The sequence below is a fragment of the Eretmochelys imbricata genome, chromosome 4 (assembly GCF_965152235.1).
Source record: "Eretmochelys imbricata isolate rEreImb1 chromosome 4, rEreImb1.hap1, whole genome shotgun sequence".
In the NCBI taxonomy this organism is placed as follows: Eukaryota; Metazoa; Chordata; order Testudines; family Cheloniidae; genus Eretmochelys; species Eretmochelys imbricata.
The window spans coordinates 21,368,893-21,386,611 of record NC_135575.1 but is presented as its reverse complement, the minus strand read 5'-3'; the positions used below and the strand labels follow the sequence as shown (position 1 = coordinate 21,386,611).

The following is a 17,719-nucleotide window of genomic DNA, read 5'->3' as shown; positions in this document are numbered from 1 at the left end:
TATTTTTAACTTTAAAAATCTGTCACTGAAAGGGAATAAATCAAACTTTAGATCAACAATTCACCACAAATTACAGCCTTGTATTCACTGAGGCCATATGTTACAATACAATATTAAGTTAGAGAGATGGAAAGGACCTTAACTCAACTCTCCCAAATATAGTTGCTCCAAACAATTACTCTGAGTATACTAGCCAAAGTTTTGTTTTTAAATATTTCTAACTTTCATGCAATACTACAAGACAGACATTTTAACATTGCTGATGATTTCTATGACAAAGCGAGTGACTATAAAAAGTGGTTAATACACACCATGTAGAACTGCAGGCGATAATGTCTCTTCACTAAGCTCAGTACAAACATGCAGAAACCTGTACAACAAAGAACAAAAAAAGAAAGGTGCATGTTGTGCAATCTTATTTTCTAATTACACTGGATAAACAGAACCCTGGATATACAACAATTAGTTTACTTTGAAGAGGCTTATTCTTCCATCAGGCTTTTAGTTTAAAGGATTTCAGCATATCCAGTAAATGATATACTGAGATTTAATTCCACTGGCATAAAAATACTAATTATTGCATGTCAACTTTGTTCCTTTCAGTTATCAGCAAAAAAACAGTCACCATATACATTAATTTTACACTACCTTTAAAATCTACTACTCCAAAACAAGTGACAGCTATCTTATTCCGATGTTCACTTCATTAGAGCTAATTTAAAGAAGAATGCCAGGTTTAAGATCCCTCGCCCAAGAGACTTAGTGTTATATTTGTATGAAAAAAATAGAAATGGTATTTTGTTTATTTATAGTGTAGCCCCACCACCAACCCATGGCCAAGGGGTATGGAGGACAGGGATTTGGCTTGATGGTCAGGGGAATGATACCCCTCTGGTCCTGGCCGGTATGAGAAATGGCGGTACCTCCTCCTCCCACCGTGGCAGCCTTGTGCATGATCTGAGTTTGGGCAGAGCTCAGGGGCCCTTAGGTCCCCACAAGGATACTTTAGTGGCCTGCATACAGCTCACTTCTTGAGGCTATTAAAGAAAGTAAGGCGTCATGGATGAAAACCATGATCCATAATTGTTCTGTCTCTTAGACAAACTACTGAGTAACAGTGGGTCAATTTTCAACCTGGAAAAAGGTTAAACCGTCAGGTGCCACAAGGTTCTGTATTAAGACCAAGATTGCTTAATGTGTATTTATGAAATATCTGAAACACAGAAGGAACAGTAAAATGGCAAAATAGGCAAATGACAACATAAATCAAGGTGAAAGGTGACTGTGGTGTTTCAAAAGAAGCAAACAGATTAACGGGCAACACAATGCCAGATAAAATTAAGTGTTGACAAATGCAAGGTAATATATACATTGAAAGTAATAATCTGAACTACTCATACACCTTTCTTTGTATAACTACTCAGGAATGGCTCTTCCTGTGGGCAGGTTATTCCATACTCATCCACTTTGTGGTTTCTTGCATGTTTTTCAGACAAATCTGGTACTGGCCCCTGTTGGAGTCAGATTACTGGTCCATTATTGTAATTTCTATGCTCCTGAGAGCACAATTAGAAGACAATGGCTTTTCACAAGCAACTTTGCAACTGGAACTAGGTTAAAAATTCTGTTGATATGTAAGTCAAAACAGAACCCTGCCTTTGTACCTAGTATTAGGTGTTTCACAAGTGTTCCTCAACCAGACAATTTATGTTCTTAAAGAGCTCATAACACACACTCCCTTCAGACTGTTTCAATTATCACTATGCCCTCACAGTATTTAGAAACATCACCCTTGACTTGGCTAGCCAAACAGAAAAAACTACAAAGCATGTAGTCTGACACTTCCAGCAGTTATAATAGGTGTTCATTCATGACAAGCTTATTCCTTCTCCCCCACAATCTTCTGCTTTCTAAGCAACCCCCTTTTAGGCAGTACCCATCACTTAAAGCTTTGCCTTCCATCAGATTTCATATTCAATTTTTTCATTGGCAAAACAAATACAGACACCTGGTTTCCTTTAACAAGGGAGAGAAAAAATAATGGATGTGAGGAAAGCTACAGGAAATAAAATGAACTTTTATAGTGCAAACAAATATGTAAAAATGTGCTCAACACCACTGAATAAGAATACATTAACCATTGATGGATTTGGGAATGGTTTACCAAAAACTCACCTGTCAAGTAGAGTGTAAAAGATATAAACCTGTGGTAGCGAATTAGGAACTGAAGTTGCTCTCTTCTCTGAACAAAAGTAGCGAAGTAATCTGCCACTGTCTCTCCATAGAAAAAATAGTTCACACACAACAAAAAGTACCTATAACATATACAACAGGCACTGGTTATTTTTTCTGGACTATTAAAAATACCTCTTGTACTGTTAGATTCTTTCAACAAAAGAAAAATGATCAAAAAGTACAAACTGAGGCAAATAAAACAGATGCTCATGGGCAAATTAAATACAAACAAAATTTCAATACTTCCATTAATTGAAATTCTTGCTTGTTACTTACCAGCTTAAGGATCTAAACCATGGTAATTCATAGGAATGATAGACTCTGTAGCCTATAGTAATGATTTCATGGAAACACTTTACTTGAATGCTCAAGACCTGAAATTAAGATAGAAAGAAGAATTATCGGGGTGCACAGTTCTCTAAAGGCACTAACAGATGATAATACCCGCATTAAAAATATCTGTTGCACAGTCATTGCATAAGCAGTTTGGATAATTTCAAAAGCGATTACAGGATGAAACAAACAAACATTCTATTTTGAACAAATAAAAAATGAGGCATTCTAGAAAATGAAACACTGGGGACTGATTTTAGTTGCTTCACCATGAAACCTACTGAGGCTATCAACGTTTTTAGGGAAACTGTTTTTTTAGAAAAAGGTTTGGTATATGCACTCACAAATGGCAAGTAAGAAGCCTTCCTTGATGAATAGGGTTTTCAACCTTTTCTTTTTTTTTTAAACCAAATTTAATTTCGCATTTAAAGGGGAGATTTTCAAAGGCTCAGAGAAAAGTCAGGTGCCCATTTCCCACTGAAGTGCAATAGGAGTTGGACATCTGTGTCTATGCTACACAGTTAACATGGGTTAGCCTATCTCACATACTAGCATCCCCATTGCAAAGCCCTACCAGAGTTAATTCTGTGTCCTCACTGTCTCTGCATCCACCCATTTGTGTCTGGGGGCATATCTTCTTTATGCAGAGACACCTAGGGTCACTGTTTTTCCCCAGTCAATTGCACCAGTTGCAGGTGACCTTCTCTGTCCTATAGGAAGGATCATAGGAAGACACTGGAGACTATCAGTACTTGAGTGATTTAGCCTGTGTCCTCATTGCAAAGTAGGAGAGCTCCAGCCAGAGTTAAAGTGGAACCCCATTGTAACCCACACCCCCATCCAGATAAGCTAGCCCTAAAAACCCAGATCAGAATTTTTTCTATGTAGACAGCAGAGAGGCTAAGGCTAAAACCAGGGAAAGAGCCTACGTGTGCAGTGTAGACACACCCTACATTTCTAGGACTTTCCGGCTACTAAGAGAATATTACAAGCTGAACAGATCTGCGCTGTCTTCCTTAATATGTAAACATATACCTTTGTTTACACTTGGCAAAAGCATAAATTGGTAACACACATATGACATTTTAACTAACACAACGTTAAACAATTATGTCTTAGTGTGGACAACACTTGTTTAAAGTGTGTTAGCTGGTCATGGCTAATGTTTGTTGTCATATTTAACATTGTATTTAACGTCATGATAGTTAAAAACATGTTAACTAACTTGTTGCTTTTTCACAGTACAGACAGAACCTCAATGTTTACCCTCTAAACTTTTAAATATTTAGATACCACTCCTCACAAACCCTCCATGCACTTTAAGCCCTACTAAGCAGGTAAATCTTTGACCTCACAACCTCTGTCAAAATTTAAACATTTCTCTCCTCCTCTGTTGGAAATAAAATTGTCAGTCTTTCCACTGCATGAGCCATTTTTCTTTATAAAACAGATGCTAGAATATGTGGTCAATCAAATGTAGTATCTCTACACACTTTATAACATTGTGAAAAGATCTGAGCCTTGAAACTTCTGCTGTGTGGTGTAACACGTGAATAAGTTCATACGGTTACTTTTTGCTTCAAGGCTTGTCAGTTAAGCCTGTGTCATGCATGTCTCAAAAGGTAAATATACCAAACCATGTGGCAAAACAATCAGTTATTTTTCCTTCCTCATTATAACCCTACCAGCATAGTGTGAGAACACTCAAAGGAAAAAATCAACACGTATGCAAAGATGACGACTACACTCAAAGTAGTTATTACAAGAAAGAAACTCCATTCATTAAAAGAATGAATTACAGCATTTACAGATCCCCTTTTCTAGAAACTAGAGGAAAAACAGTATCTACGAGATGTAAATATAGGATATGATAATACTGATAACACAACATTCCAATGGGTCACTACATGTCACACCTTCCGTAGAGGTTTCAAAACAGGTCCGTCCCCCCCGCCCACACACACACACAATTTTTCTGGGCAGCTAGACACGTTTATTTAGGGTCAAATTCAAAGGAATTAATGGGTACAATTATTACCCCATTTCAATTGTTCATAATGATATACCAGGCTATTACTTCTCATGGTTGGAAAAGTTATATTTACCAATTTTTTCTAATGAATAATGTTTGCATCGTAACAAAGAACTGAAACACATATATACTGTTAAAGACTGAAGATAATCTGAAAGTTGCATATTTACACAGGGAAGTTGTCATTTGAACTATTAAATATCACTTTTAAATATCTGCCTGTAAGAGTACATAAAGCTCCTTCAACCAGACCATTTTTACTATCAGGTAAATTAAAGATGATTTTCAACAGATTTAACTGTACTGTGTTAAAAACACCATAAGCTGCTGGAACACTGTCTACACTTGGGATACCACTGTCAACACCTGGGTTAATTTCTTCAAAAGTCCATAGTATAGCATTTCAAATGTATGCATCTCCAGGCTCTGTTATACACATTCCAAAAAAACACCTTCCTCACGGACCCCCACAAAAAACTAATAGATAACCATTGAGCATTACTTGTTTTCTTCCACTGTAAAGTGGAAAATTTCTTCTGACCAAAAATATTAGAATATTTGGATTCATTACTGATATAAATGGAACTTCTGTTTTTTATTTTCCAGGCTTTCTAAAAGATGATTAAAAGAAAACTGCAGCTTTGGGGGGAGAGCGGGGTTGAAAGATATTTTCCAAAGAGTTTTGTGGCATGACTGCTCAACCTAAATTTAGGTTTCAGAGTAACAGCCGTGTTAGTCTGTATTTGCAAAAAGAAAAGGAGTACTTGTGGCACCTTAGAAACTAACCAATTTATTTGAGCATAAGCTTTCGTGAGCTACAGCTCACTTCATCGGATGCATACTGTGGAAACTGCAGAAGACATTATATACACAGAGACCATGAAACAATACCTCCTCCCACCCCACTCTACTGCTGGTAATACCTTATCTGAAGTGATCAATCTCCTTACAATGTGTATGATAATCAAGTTGGGCCATTTCCAGCACAAATCCAGGTTCTCTCACCCTCCGCCCCCCCCCAAACAAACTCACTCTCCTGCTGGTAAAAGCCCATCCAAAGTGACCACTCTCAATCAAGGTGGGCCATTTCCAATCATACACATTGTAAGGAGAGTGGTCACTTTGGATGGGCTTTTACCAGCAGGAGAGTGAGTTTGTGGGGGGGGGGGGGGGCGGAGGGTGAGAAAACCTGGATTTGTGCTGGAAATGGCCCAACTTGATTATCATACACATTGTAAGGAGATTGATCACTTCAGATAAGCTATTACCAGCAGGAGAGTGGGGTGGGAGGAGGTATTGTTTCATGGTCTCTGTGTATATAATGTCTTCTGCAGTTTCCACAGTATGCATCCGATGAAGTGAGCTATAGCTCACGAAAGCTTACGCTCAAATAAATTGGTTAACCTAAATTTAGTTTGATAAGACAGAAGAGAAGCACTCAGTGTCTACTGCTCTATTGCAAGGTTGTATAGGACACTGATACAGCTTTGAGTAAGACCAGGCATGTTTCAAAGCTAGAGTAAAATGTATTTGTTTATTTTAGAGGTGACTGCCATAACATGCCTATATAAAGAACTCTCTCAGGAGGCCACACCTGATGCTTCAAAAGAAAGCGAAAACCCATCATACACTTAACCAATTGTACAATGCTGTACAAAGAAGAAAAAAATTCCTTGAGGGACAACTCTATGACCTGAAGCAACAGATAATGGGTGAGAGTGTAGTGAAACAAAACGGCTCATCTTTTAGGGGCTATTTTCAAAAACTATCTATGTACACAGTACATGGAACAAAGTTTTACCTGAATGATCATGGAGAAGAGAAAGATATTGGAAGTTACAAATTAATGAAAACACTAACTTAACCACCTTGCCTTAAAAACTGATCCAATGCATTCTGCATTTTATAAAGTTTGGCAACTAACAGTTGTTAGAAAAAAGTTACTAAACACAAGAAAAGCAAGCTTCCAAATAAAATAATATTCAGACACACTAAAAACCAGTTAGGGTTGCTAAGGGACAATAAATTTAAAAAACACCCCAAAACCCAAAATACAATGTAAAACTATACATCTGCATACATCAAAATCTCACCCACTTCCTCAGAAAGACTCTCAAACACATATTGTACATTCTCCTAGTGTGTCAACCCTACTCAGCCATAATTACCTACATGACATCTCAAGTAAATCTCTGATTTTTCAACAGAAGCTGAGGTAAGCCAACTCTGAGCCTGAAAATCCCACATGTTGATCTAAAGTAGTTCATTATGAAGAGGGCTTCAGACACTCTCGACATACAAATCCTTTAGGATTCTAAGAAGTCATGGTACAAAAAAGAAATTTCTACATGCAAATAACAGAAATTGCACTGAGATTTCAAAGCTTCCTTCAGTTTCTAAAGATGCTTACTTGACATACTCCAACAGTCTGTCTCATCAGTGCTCTTAGAAGACCTTCAGTAGCTGTACCACATATAAAAGTTTGAGATTGCTATTGCCTGCAAGCTAATGGATCTGTTCTTTTAGGTCAAGCTGTAGCTGCCCATGCTTTTAGACCTCAATGTACTGTGTTAAAGCCTTAAAGATGACCATGGACATAGTTACATGTTTCCTGAAGAACAGTTAACAAAACTTAACCTTACAACAAGGCAGCTTTGAGAGGAGGACTAAACTGTGAGCACAATTCTCAATAGAGAAGATTTGAAATCTCAAGCACTAAAGAGATACCACTTGCTGGTGAATCAGACCTTAGTTTCAGGTAACATCTTTCAATATTTAACCTTTCATACACAGCTATCAAGTTCCTCTCCAAACCAGTAACAACTGTTTATAAGTGACAGTGGTATTATCCAGATGCACTTACAGCAGCTCTTGCAGCCATAGAAGAATATTTCAGGGATGTCTGACATAAACTAAATGAAAGGGAGTGGAGGGTAGAAGACACTAAGGTGAAAGAGAACGTAAAATCTATTATAAAAATATATTATGCACAATAATTAAAAAGATGCTGGATGCCTATAAGAGAAAAGAAGGACAGGAAGAAATATAATATGAATGGTTAAAACAGAGCAACAAACTTAGGGCATGATACAATGGGAGATGAGAAAAACATTATCAGTCGGATTCTCTCTCAGCTAAGCCAAGTCCAAACTTGGTGCACTTGAGGAGAGCGAAGAGGAAAGGTGGTTTTAATCCACCTTCTCACTTCTCTGACCTGGGGCCAAAATGTTCCCCAGCATAATTTAGAACAAACTAAGGGAGCTGCTTTAGACAATGCCAGCCACAGCCACCCACTGGGACTACTGTAACAGTCAAGGATCCGCAGTTTGCCATCTACACATCCCTTACACAGCACAGAAAGGGTAATCACAAATGCAACTTTTAGGATGGCTTGTATGACTATTTGCACTGCTAAGGCAGCAAAAACTCAGCCTTAATTCAGGCCAAGAATATAGCTCTCTACAAAATTTTTTTTCAAAAACTGTATGAATATACAATCCATTGATTATACCCCTTGTGTATATTCTATAAGGAGAAAAAATGTGTTAGGGGAGTTAAGGTCAAAACACTCAGAAGTCAGAAATACCTAATTTAGGTATCCTTAATCCTACCTCTTTGCACACATGTCTTAAAATATGGTCTCTGTATGCATATGGAGCAATGGCAGTCATACCATAAATAAAGTTTCAATTGAGTTTGTTATAATCCTGATACTGACTTCCCTATAACCTAAAGTATGTTACTGAGGCAACAGTGAACTTTTTCTAGAAAATCTGAAGTGAACTAAACCAACAGTTTATTAATTATGACACCCTAAAAAGAGATGTTAAATACATTTCCACAAATCTAATTATTTTAGAACTTCACAGAAAAAAAGTGAACCAGATAAATACTTTATTGAACTATCCTAGCTCAGACAGTGTCAAGGAACAAAAATCAGCTCATTAAAGTAAGATTTCAAAGTTAATGTTTTCTTTAGGGTCGTCAACTCTGGCAAGCTTAGTATAGGACATCCAATGACTTCTGAAAAGCAGGCCACTCTGTATGAGGAGATGGAAAATCATGTTAAAGGAGGGCCGAGAATGATCTATAAATTTTAGAAGTGGAAATTTATTGTAATAGTTTCAGTCCCATTTTCAAGGATCTCTAGAACAAAAAGGACTAGAGAGTCATTATTTTATTTTACATTAAATTATAGAAGTCTTGAAATGTACAGTACATAGAAGTACCAACAAAGCCAGCAGTTCCTAAAAAGCTATGTGTGAATGTCAATCCCATACCTTTCACGAGTACTAATTCACTTCAATACAAGGTAAATTGCTCACCAATTTGAAAGTTCTATATAATTTGCCTTCATATTCATTTTATGTATTATGATCAACAAAAAGGGTGAGTAAGTCTGACACAGGAAAACGTGTTTAGAAAACTTACAAGAAGCATCAGCATAAATGATCCAAGATATATGATCAGGAAAAATAATGATATCATAGCTAACGTTAAAATTCCACGAATCCACCAGTTTTTCCATCTGCAAAGAAAACATATTAGGACAATTAAAGAAAACAGTACAGTTAACAGTCTCTTCATAGTAATAGATATCTTTTATAGTAAGTATTTCCTTTAGTAACTGAACAATTAACAAGGCAATTTACAAATTGTGGCAACATGGGTAGCATGCTTACTGCTACAAGCTTTGAAGTGGTGCAGCATATGCTTCTCTTTGCAGATGCTAGCTCTTGCTGGGTGATGTAGAAGGGACCCAAGGTAATAGCCCTGACTCTTTTGTGGAGTGGCTACCACCACACACAGAGGCACTAGTAGGGAGCAATCCTGTGCTCATATGAGCACTAGGACTGCAATATCAGCCCTGACATATATGCATGTGGGAGGAGATGGGGTAGGCTATTTCTACCGTTCTCCTATTGCACATCCATACTGGATCTGGCCACAATCTGGTCCATAAGGGGAAAGTTGCTGTTAGCATGTAAACATTCTTCTCCAAACTTAAGATTCTTTTCTTAAAAGGGATTCAAACAGACTGGTCTAAGAAAAAAAAAATTGAGATTGCTTTTCATACAGTTGTTCAGCAACTGGATTAAAAAACTAGATTGTTGTAGAACATTAGTAAAGGACTACTGTCAGCCTGAAATCCACCTTATTTTTAACAATGAGTTAAAGTTTCCAGTACTAGACCTAGTCGCTAGTATCCCTGTAAAAAACAGTGGTTTTATAGTCCTATTTTCTAGTGCATTTGTCTTTTCTTTATGGTATGAAAAACCCACAGGAAAAACAGGGGAAACTGGCTGTACAGGTTAAACCAAAACAACTATTTACCCAGTGTAGGCACATTAAAAAAAAAATTCTTTCCACTCTCTTGTTCATAACAATCTTACATGTATCTTGTAGCAAAAGTAACAAAATTTCTAGACAAACATGACTAAACTTAAAGGGACACTGTCAACTTAGTCAATTTTAAAAATCTAATTTGACCTTAAGTTTGGGTTAGACATGTGTAATTTACTTTTAAAGGATTTTATTTATTGGCAAGTGAAGAGTACCCATTAAGGCTACTTAAATGAAGTTGCCATGGGTACTTACACAAAGGCAGAACCATTGCACTACAACAGGACTTCAGTACCGTTTGCTGCATTAACCACAGCAAAAGACCTCTTTGCTCATTTTAGTGATATGTCCTTATCGCTATCAAAAGCGCTTTTTTTTTTTTTTTTTTTAAAAAAAAAGAAGTTTTCCTAAGAATTCCCTCAAGGTGGATCGGACAAAAAAAAAAAGAGAACACAAAACCAAAAAAACACACCACACAAAAAAACCAACCAACCAACCAACCTCCCCACACACACTTACCAGCCCCAGCCCCAGCTCCACGCCCTGGGTAAAAGCACCTGTTGACCGTCGTAGATCTAGAAAGCCAGCTTTGATAAATAGGTGGGAGCAACCCAGCGAGTCTAGCCCACCATCTAGAATTATGATAAGTGTGCTACCTCATCAACTTTTACTAGAGAGTGTAGCATCTATAGCTAAGATTCTAAAGGTCAAATATAAAAATGGAGGGAAATATTTCAGTGGCTTATATCATAGCTCATCTAGATGCTTGTAAAAAACATTCAAATTCCAATTGGGATACAGGTTATGATGTGAGATACAAGCAGCGTTGCCTCAAGATATTTAATAATCAAAAGTGATATGATCCCAGTAAATAACCTTGAATACACTCTTCAAAAAGCATCAGGAACTGCATTTTGCCTACAAAGAGTACTCACGGACTTGCCCTTCAGAAAACCGATTAAAAATATCTAGAGTAGGGGACATTTTATATCCATGCATTAGCCAGAATTCCTAATGTCCCATTCTCTGAATACCAGTTAGGACATGTCTGGTTCACAGGCCTTTGTTCCGCAAGATGTTTACCTAATTAGGTGAACCTGAAAGTGTTAGTGTTCTGGTCCTGTTCATTCTGTGAGGGCAGTACAATGAAATTAGCAGTCCGCTCTCAGAAGTGCTCAGTTTGTGTCCATGTTTCAGAGAGAAGTCTTTCGGTCAATTCTGCTTAACAAGAAGCAGAGAAGCCAACAAGATGTGAACACATGGCACTCCAGACAATGGGTTAATGAAAAATGAAGTTACAGTTAATTAGAGGGCAAACAATAAATCTGGTGGGGACTCAGTTTTTGAACAAGGACCCTTGAAATTTCATCATGAGCCTCTCTGCACCTCTCTCTCCAACTCTTACTGGAACTTCTGTGACTAGAGGAAAAGTATCCAATTCAACAACTGATTTTATAAGGTTAACATTTGTTTCTAAGTGCTTACCCATGACATGCCACACTTTTGTCTTCCTGTCATGTTTCTCAGTTACTAGTTTGCTGCACATCTAGGTGTACATGGGTAAACGACAACATTGATTTTTATCCACCCTGGTTTGTGAACAAAATAGTGAAAAAATAGATGGCCCTGTCACAGCCAAAGTTCTCAACATTGGGCTTAAGAGAAATGCTGAACACATGCTGAGTACTCAGAAGCCTGTTTCTGTAGCTTTGAACAGAATGCAGGGAAATTGCTGTTTTATTGCTGACGCTGTTGAAATTTGGAAGGAACTGAGTGAGATCTTAAAAAAGAGAAATATGCAAGGACAACGTTAAATTACAAGCATTAAAAAAATGAATGGGACATGCACTATCTCCAGCTCATTTTCTTGCCAATATTCTCAATACTCGGTACCAGGGTCAAACCTTAACTACTGAAGAAGAGGAGTTGGCTATGATATGGACATTCAGCAATCAACCCTCCACAATGCCAACTATAATAAACTTCAGAGCTAAGGGTGAACCGTCCAAGAAATATATGTTTGCCGATGATGTTTTAAAGAAATTGGCACTTGGATTCAGACTGTTGAAGTGATAATCTCACTTTTAACAGCAGTAGCTGCTTCTGCCCATATAGAAAGAATACTTTCTTCCTTTGGATTAATTCATTCCAAATTGAGAAATCGTTTGGGACCTGAAAAAGCAGGAAAGCTTGTTTTTCTTTTCCAGATTATGAACAAACAGGAAAATGAAGGTGAAAATGACTTAGTTAGCTGAATAAGCCAATATTTTAAGTTTCTCATGTTGACCTGTCTGACAGTCGATTTAATTTTTGTTTTTTAAAATAAATATGTCATTTAACTATTTTAGTTAAAACCAATTTTAACAAAAACAAACCTGATTTTGAAAAACTTGAATGTTTAACTAAATTCAAAAATTCATATGCTTGTTTTGTTAAAATATTATATGTTTGCTGTTGAAGAAAAAAATCCAGAATACATAACATTGTTGTTTTAGTTAAATAAAACAATTAAAATAGCTATCTGATGATGTTCTCCTCCTAATACAGCATGGCAAGAAAATCCTCCAAATATTAATGATTAACCTGTTGAAGTGGAGATAGGTCACCTCCCAACGACTTCATAATATCTGCTTCAATTACCTTTGGTAAATGAAATAACCAAACAATCATTCATTTTCTGATATAGTTGTAAAACTAATCTGAAAAGTTTTCAAAATAAATAACTTTAAAAATGTATAGTGTGTACCTTCTAAAAATGAAACCTACATCTAACTCTGAGTTGTGAAGAATATGTATTAAGGTTATATTAACCAACAAGAATGCACTTTTATGTAAAAATCCATGATTAAATCCCGTTTTCCTGACTAGTGATTTAAACCGTGACAGAAATCAAATCCACATATTAAACCAAAAGCCTCTTATTTCTCTCTCTCTCGCTCTCCTTTTATTTAAAAATAAATAAATAAATAGATAAATAAAGGTCCTGCAACATCAGCCCTTATAACTACTGACGCTTGTGCTGTTGTACCAAGATAGAAAATAGTGAGCAACAGCAGATAATCGTTAAATATCGTAACTTAAAAGCTACCTTAGTTATTTAAAAATGGGTGCAGCTAGAGAACTTTTGGGTAGCATATTTTGAAAGCACAGTAACTATATGAAAATTGTTACACAAGCATTAATATAGTCCAGATACCAGAATACTAAATCCAAAAAACAACTATTTATTTTTATGGCACCATGTTCCCTCATTAAATAAAAAACTGACTCCAATTTTGTCTGTAATTATTTTTTAGTCAGCAGCTATCTCAACACTCTTAACCCAAATGTGTTAAGAATCCTATTTTAGCATACCTGGAAGACAAGCCGGACAGAGCTTTCTTGAGAATTTCTGGAGTGCTGTCTGTTGACGGGGACACTTCTGGAATATCTGAATCATTTCTGAGATCTAGATCACCACATCTTTCACCCAAAACTACATCCTACGACAAAGCATATAAAAGAATATTGTTTAACCTTTCAGAAGGTAGTATATGCTTAGTCTCAAAGATTCATTTGGCTAATGACATGGAAATACCTGCTTCTAAGAAAATGTAAATGGCAGATCAGCAAAACCACAGATTTTTAGGCAGAGTGAAACTTGGCTTATTGACTATGTGCTTATACAGTTCATAAGAAGGTAAATTATTCACTTGCTGTGATGGTACCTGCTACCTTCAAGTAGTCTCATCCTCTCTGTATCCATAAATTTCTCAGACACGTCTACATAGACTGCAAAATTTGCAGTCTAACTCTCCAGCTGTGAATAATCAGCTTCTTAGAAGATAACAGGGTCGCTTTCTATAGACAATATTCTTCCCAAAAGAATCAGTAGTAGCAGTGGCTTATTTATTTGGATTTATATACTACAAGAACACCCACATCTTTACCCACGGCTCCGAGGATCAAGGTGCCTTACTTCACTGGAGCAAGTCCCACTTCAACAGCAAAAACAGAGGGCACACGGTCAGTCTTTAGCTCAGCATTTCCCCCATAACAGATTCAGAACCTGCTATCTTTCTGACCTCATCCGCTCACGTCAGCTACTTACAAGAACTACACACAATTTTGATTCTATTTTGCCAACTAGGGTTTGTTCCAATGCCATAAACAGAGGGATCAAACAAGTATAGTTCAGTTTAGCTACCCTTTTCTAAAACTCCACTCTCGTCCCAACCTTCTAACGCCCCCATCCATCTCTTCATTTTCCCCTCTCTCCCCCACCTCATAACTCCACCAATCTTTCCCACCCTCCTTTTGTCCCATTGCCTTCTGATCCCTCAATCTTACCCCAAAATATTTCTTAAAAACACCTTAGTTTAAAAACCACATGCTGGCAATGACAGGTTTTTCAGTGGTGCAGAAGAAAGGGAAAGCTGAGAAATCGGAGCTGCAGGGAGGGAGAACAGTTTACACAGATCTTCAATGTCATATCTGGCTTCCCATTCAGTTCTAACTGCAGTCTTGTTTAGGAACTTCCCATCCTTTCCCTTCCCCACCCTACAAAGAGAGGGTGGTAGTTAACCGAAGCACCAGCCCTCATCACCCTTTGCCCACTCAATAGGTGGTTCCCTTACCATGCCACTCTCACCAGTGATGTTATATTACCTAGGATTGTATTATTTTCCCTATCTGCTAAACGCCTGCACTAGATTTGTAAGCAGTGTTACGTAGCCATGTCAGTCCCAGAAGAGCTCTGTGTAAGCTTGAAAGCTTGTCTCTCTCACCAAGAGAAACGGGTCCAATAAAAGATATACTCACCCACCTTACCTGCACTAGGTTTCTTATTTATATTTTGGTAGTGCCTAACAGCTAGTAATCTAAGTAGATTAGTCAAAGGGTGAGACAAAAGAGTGTATAACAGAGTGATGTTTGGCAAATGTTTATTCAGTTTGTGTTTAGCCCTTTTCTAATGAATAATTCTTGACTGGATTTTGGTTTGTTTTACTTCATGTTTGTGAACAACATTTATGTTTTTCTATACCCCAAGGCCACAGAACAGAGTAGTTCTTACTCTGGGGGAGTTACTTGATTTATTGTGGAGAAAAAGCATAACCAAAGCAAGTTCTTTAATCTATAAGACTTCGCTGTGAAAGAACCCATATATGTGTAAAGTGGTTACATTCTCAGAATTATCAGAGGGGTTCTCCACTTTACAGTATTCTATAATAGGTTAGCAAGTCAGTCCTAAAATTTATGTTGAAGGTGAACAGACTTGCCTAGCTTTCGGCAATATTTTAACTGCAGTGATCACTGCTTGTGTACATTTCACCAAATAGCAATTTAGTTATTCATTTATCCATCTCTACAGCTTCCAAAAACATGGCAGTTCACTTTTAACAAAGCATTTAAAAACTAGAAAAGGTTTAGTCTCAGGTTAACATTTTCAGAAGTACCTAGGGGCACAGGGCTTGTCTATATCCCTTGGGGGGAGGAACAGCTCAAGGGTTTGAGTATTAGCCTGCTAAACCCAGGGTTGTGAGCTCAAACCTTGAGGGGGCCATTTAGGGATCTGGTGCAAAAATTGGGGATTGGTCCTGCTTTGAGCAGAGGGTTGGACTAGATGACCTCCTGAGGTCCCTTCCAACCCTGATATTCCATGATTCTATATGAACACTTAATCCACGGCAAACTGGGGTGTAAATCTACGTTACATTACCTTGATGTGCACTAAGGCCTTGTGCACACTACACAGTTTTGTCAACAAAAATCAAACATGTCGACAAAACGGTGGATGCGTACGTACTACAATGCTCCTCCAGCCGATTAAACTCTCCTGCTATGCCAACATAATAAAAACACACCAACGAGCGGCACAGACCTTTATGTGACCAAGTTAGAGAAACGCAGACACTGCACTTGTTTATACTGCTCTCAGTGGCCTCTAGGAGGTATCCCAAAATGCCCATCATGACCGCTCTGGTCCACAGTTTCAACTTCACTGCCCTGCAGCCAGATACACATGCATGCACCCCTCCCCTTTAAAGCCCCAAGAATTTTGAAATTCTATTTCCTGTTTGCTCAGTGTGGAGAGTTCACATAGCATCTTCCCAGTGACCATTCTCGCTTTCCGCAGCAAAAGCACTCCCGCCTGGAGTACACCGGAGTTTATTGGATCTGTTGAATCTGTGGGTAAAGGAGGCTGTGCAGTCGCAGCTCAAATCCAGCCGTAGGAACTTTGCTCATGGCATAGAGGAGAAGGGGCATGAAAGGGACAAGCAGCAATGCTGTGCTGAGATCAAGAACCTGAGACAGGCGTACCAGAAGGCAAGGAAGGCCAACCATCTGTTCTGGTACAGCACTGAAAACATACGGCTTCTACAAGGAGCTACATGCCATCCTCGGTAGTGACCCCACCGCCACGAGCCCCATGGATACTTCAGGGACATTGGAGGCAGTAGCCAGCAGAATCAACCAAGAGAACCAAGTGGTGGACGAGGAGATTTAGTTGGAGAAGGTTATGGGACAGATGACAGGGTTGTCCAGTGGTGTGGTGAGCCAGGACCTCTAACTCCAGAGGGGTTCAGCCAGTCTCAGTACTCTGGCTCTGGTGCACTGGAAGCAGGAGAGGGGAGCTCCGGTATGTAGTCAATTTGCTTTGATACTGCACAGTAACATGAAGTACAAGTGTCCTTTATTTTGTTACATGGTGCATGTGGGAAAAGGGATAGAAATTACCAACACTAGGTACTGTTTGCATCTGTTCCTCATTCCCCTGTGCAGCTACACAATGGGGGTCCTGAAGAAAAGTTTGTTAATGCACACCAGGATCTCCTAGGAATCCTCCATAGAAATCTCTAGGAAACTTTCCTGAAGATACTCTGCAATCCTATAACAAAGGTTCCTTGACACAGCTGTTTTGTTTCTTCTCCCATTGTAGGAAACTTTGCCATGCCAATCGTTAATTACTTCTGTAGAAACTAAAGTAGCACACAGACGAGCAGCCTATGGACCTGGTCTGAAGCTACACGCATGCAGGAGATGCATTCTTACATCATCAGTTACCCTCAATAGAGATATCAACTTCCATCACCCTTGCCTGTGGAAAATGGTGCCAGTATTCAGAATAGTGTCCCTAGGCGCTTGTAGTGATCCCCTTGTGAAACCACCCAGATCCTTTGTCCCATCGTGCACCTTTCCGCCAGGCAGAACTCACCATGTTTAATGCTCTCACCATGCTGCGTGCCTGCCAAGGGAAAGCAAGAAAAAAGTTACAAGCACCCTCTATGATTCAAGACAGAGTGTACTCAATACTGATTTTCTTTTTTTTTTTGGCTTCTGCAGATATTCCTTTGATGGTCAGCTCCTACACACCAGCAGAGCGTCTCAGTCAGATAAGGAGGTGAATGAGGGGTAAGGAGGACATGTTTTGAGAAGTGCTGCAATAATCCGATCATGCAGGTAGCAAGCACAGAGCGTGGAGAGACAATAAATGAAAAACTCAGAAAGGACAGCCAAGGAGACAAGGGCAGGAGTGAATAATAGAGGAACATGAGCGGATGATAAAGCTCATGAAGGACCAAACAGAGACGCTCAGGTCCCTGACTCACTGCAGTTGGAACACGTGTGCTCAACTCCCCCTGCAGCCTATACAGAACTGTTTTCCATGCCCTTGCCAAACTCCCCACAAACATTCATGACATGTTCCCAGCCCATCACAGTACCCCTGGCACTTCACCCCTAAGGACCAGTTCCATAACAACAGCTGGATTTACACACAGCTGTGAGAGCCTCATT

The 17,719-nt window shown here is 38.6% G+C and overlaps 1 protein-coding gene across 1 annotated transcript in view; it reads right to left on the bottom strand.

Moving 5' to 3' along the window:
• CDS1 (CDP-diacylglycerol synthase 1) overlaps positions 1-17,159 on the bottom strand; it is a 38,204-nt gene extending 21,045 nt beyond the window's left edge. Inside the window, exons 1-6 of the mRNA XM_077814753.1 lie at positions 17,139-17,159; positions 13,298-13,425; positions 9,032-9,128; positions 2,512-2,609; positions 2,176-2,315; positions 312-370 (exon numbers count right to left, since the gene is read on the bottom strand). Of these exons, the coding sequence (XP_077670879.1) occupies positions 312-370; positions 2,176-2,315; positions 2,512-2,609; positions 9,032-9,128; positions 13,298-13,425; positions 17,139-17,159 (543 nt within the window). The remainder of the gene's footprint in view (positions 1-311; positions 371-2,175; positions 2,316-2,511; positions 2,610-9,031; positions 9,129-13,297; positions 13,426-17,138) is intronic.
• Between the last annotated feature and the right edge of the window lie 560 nt (positions 17,160-17,719).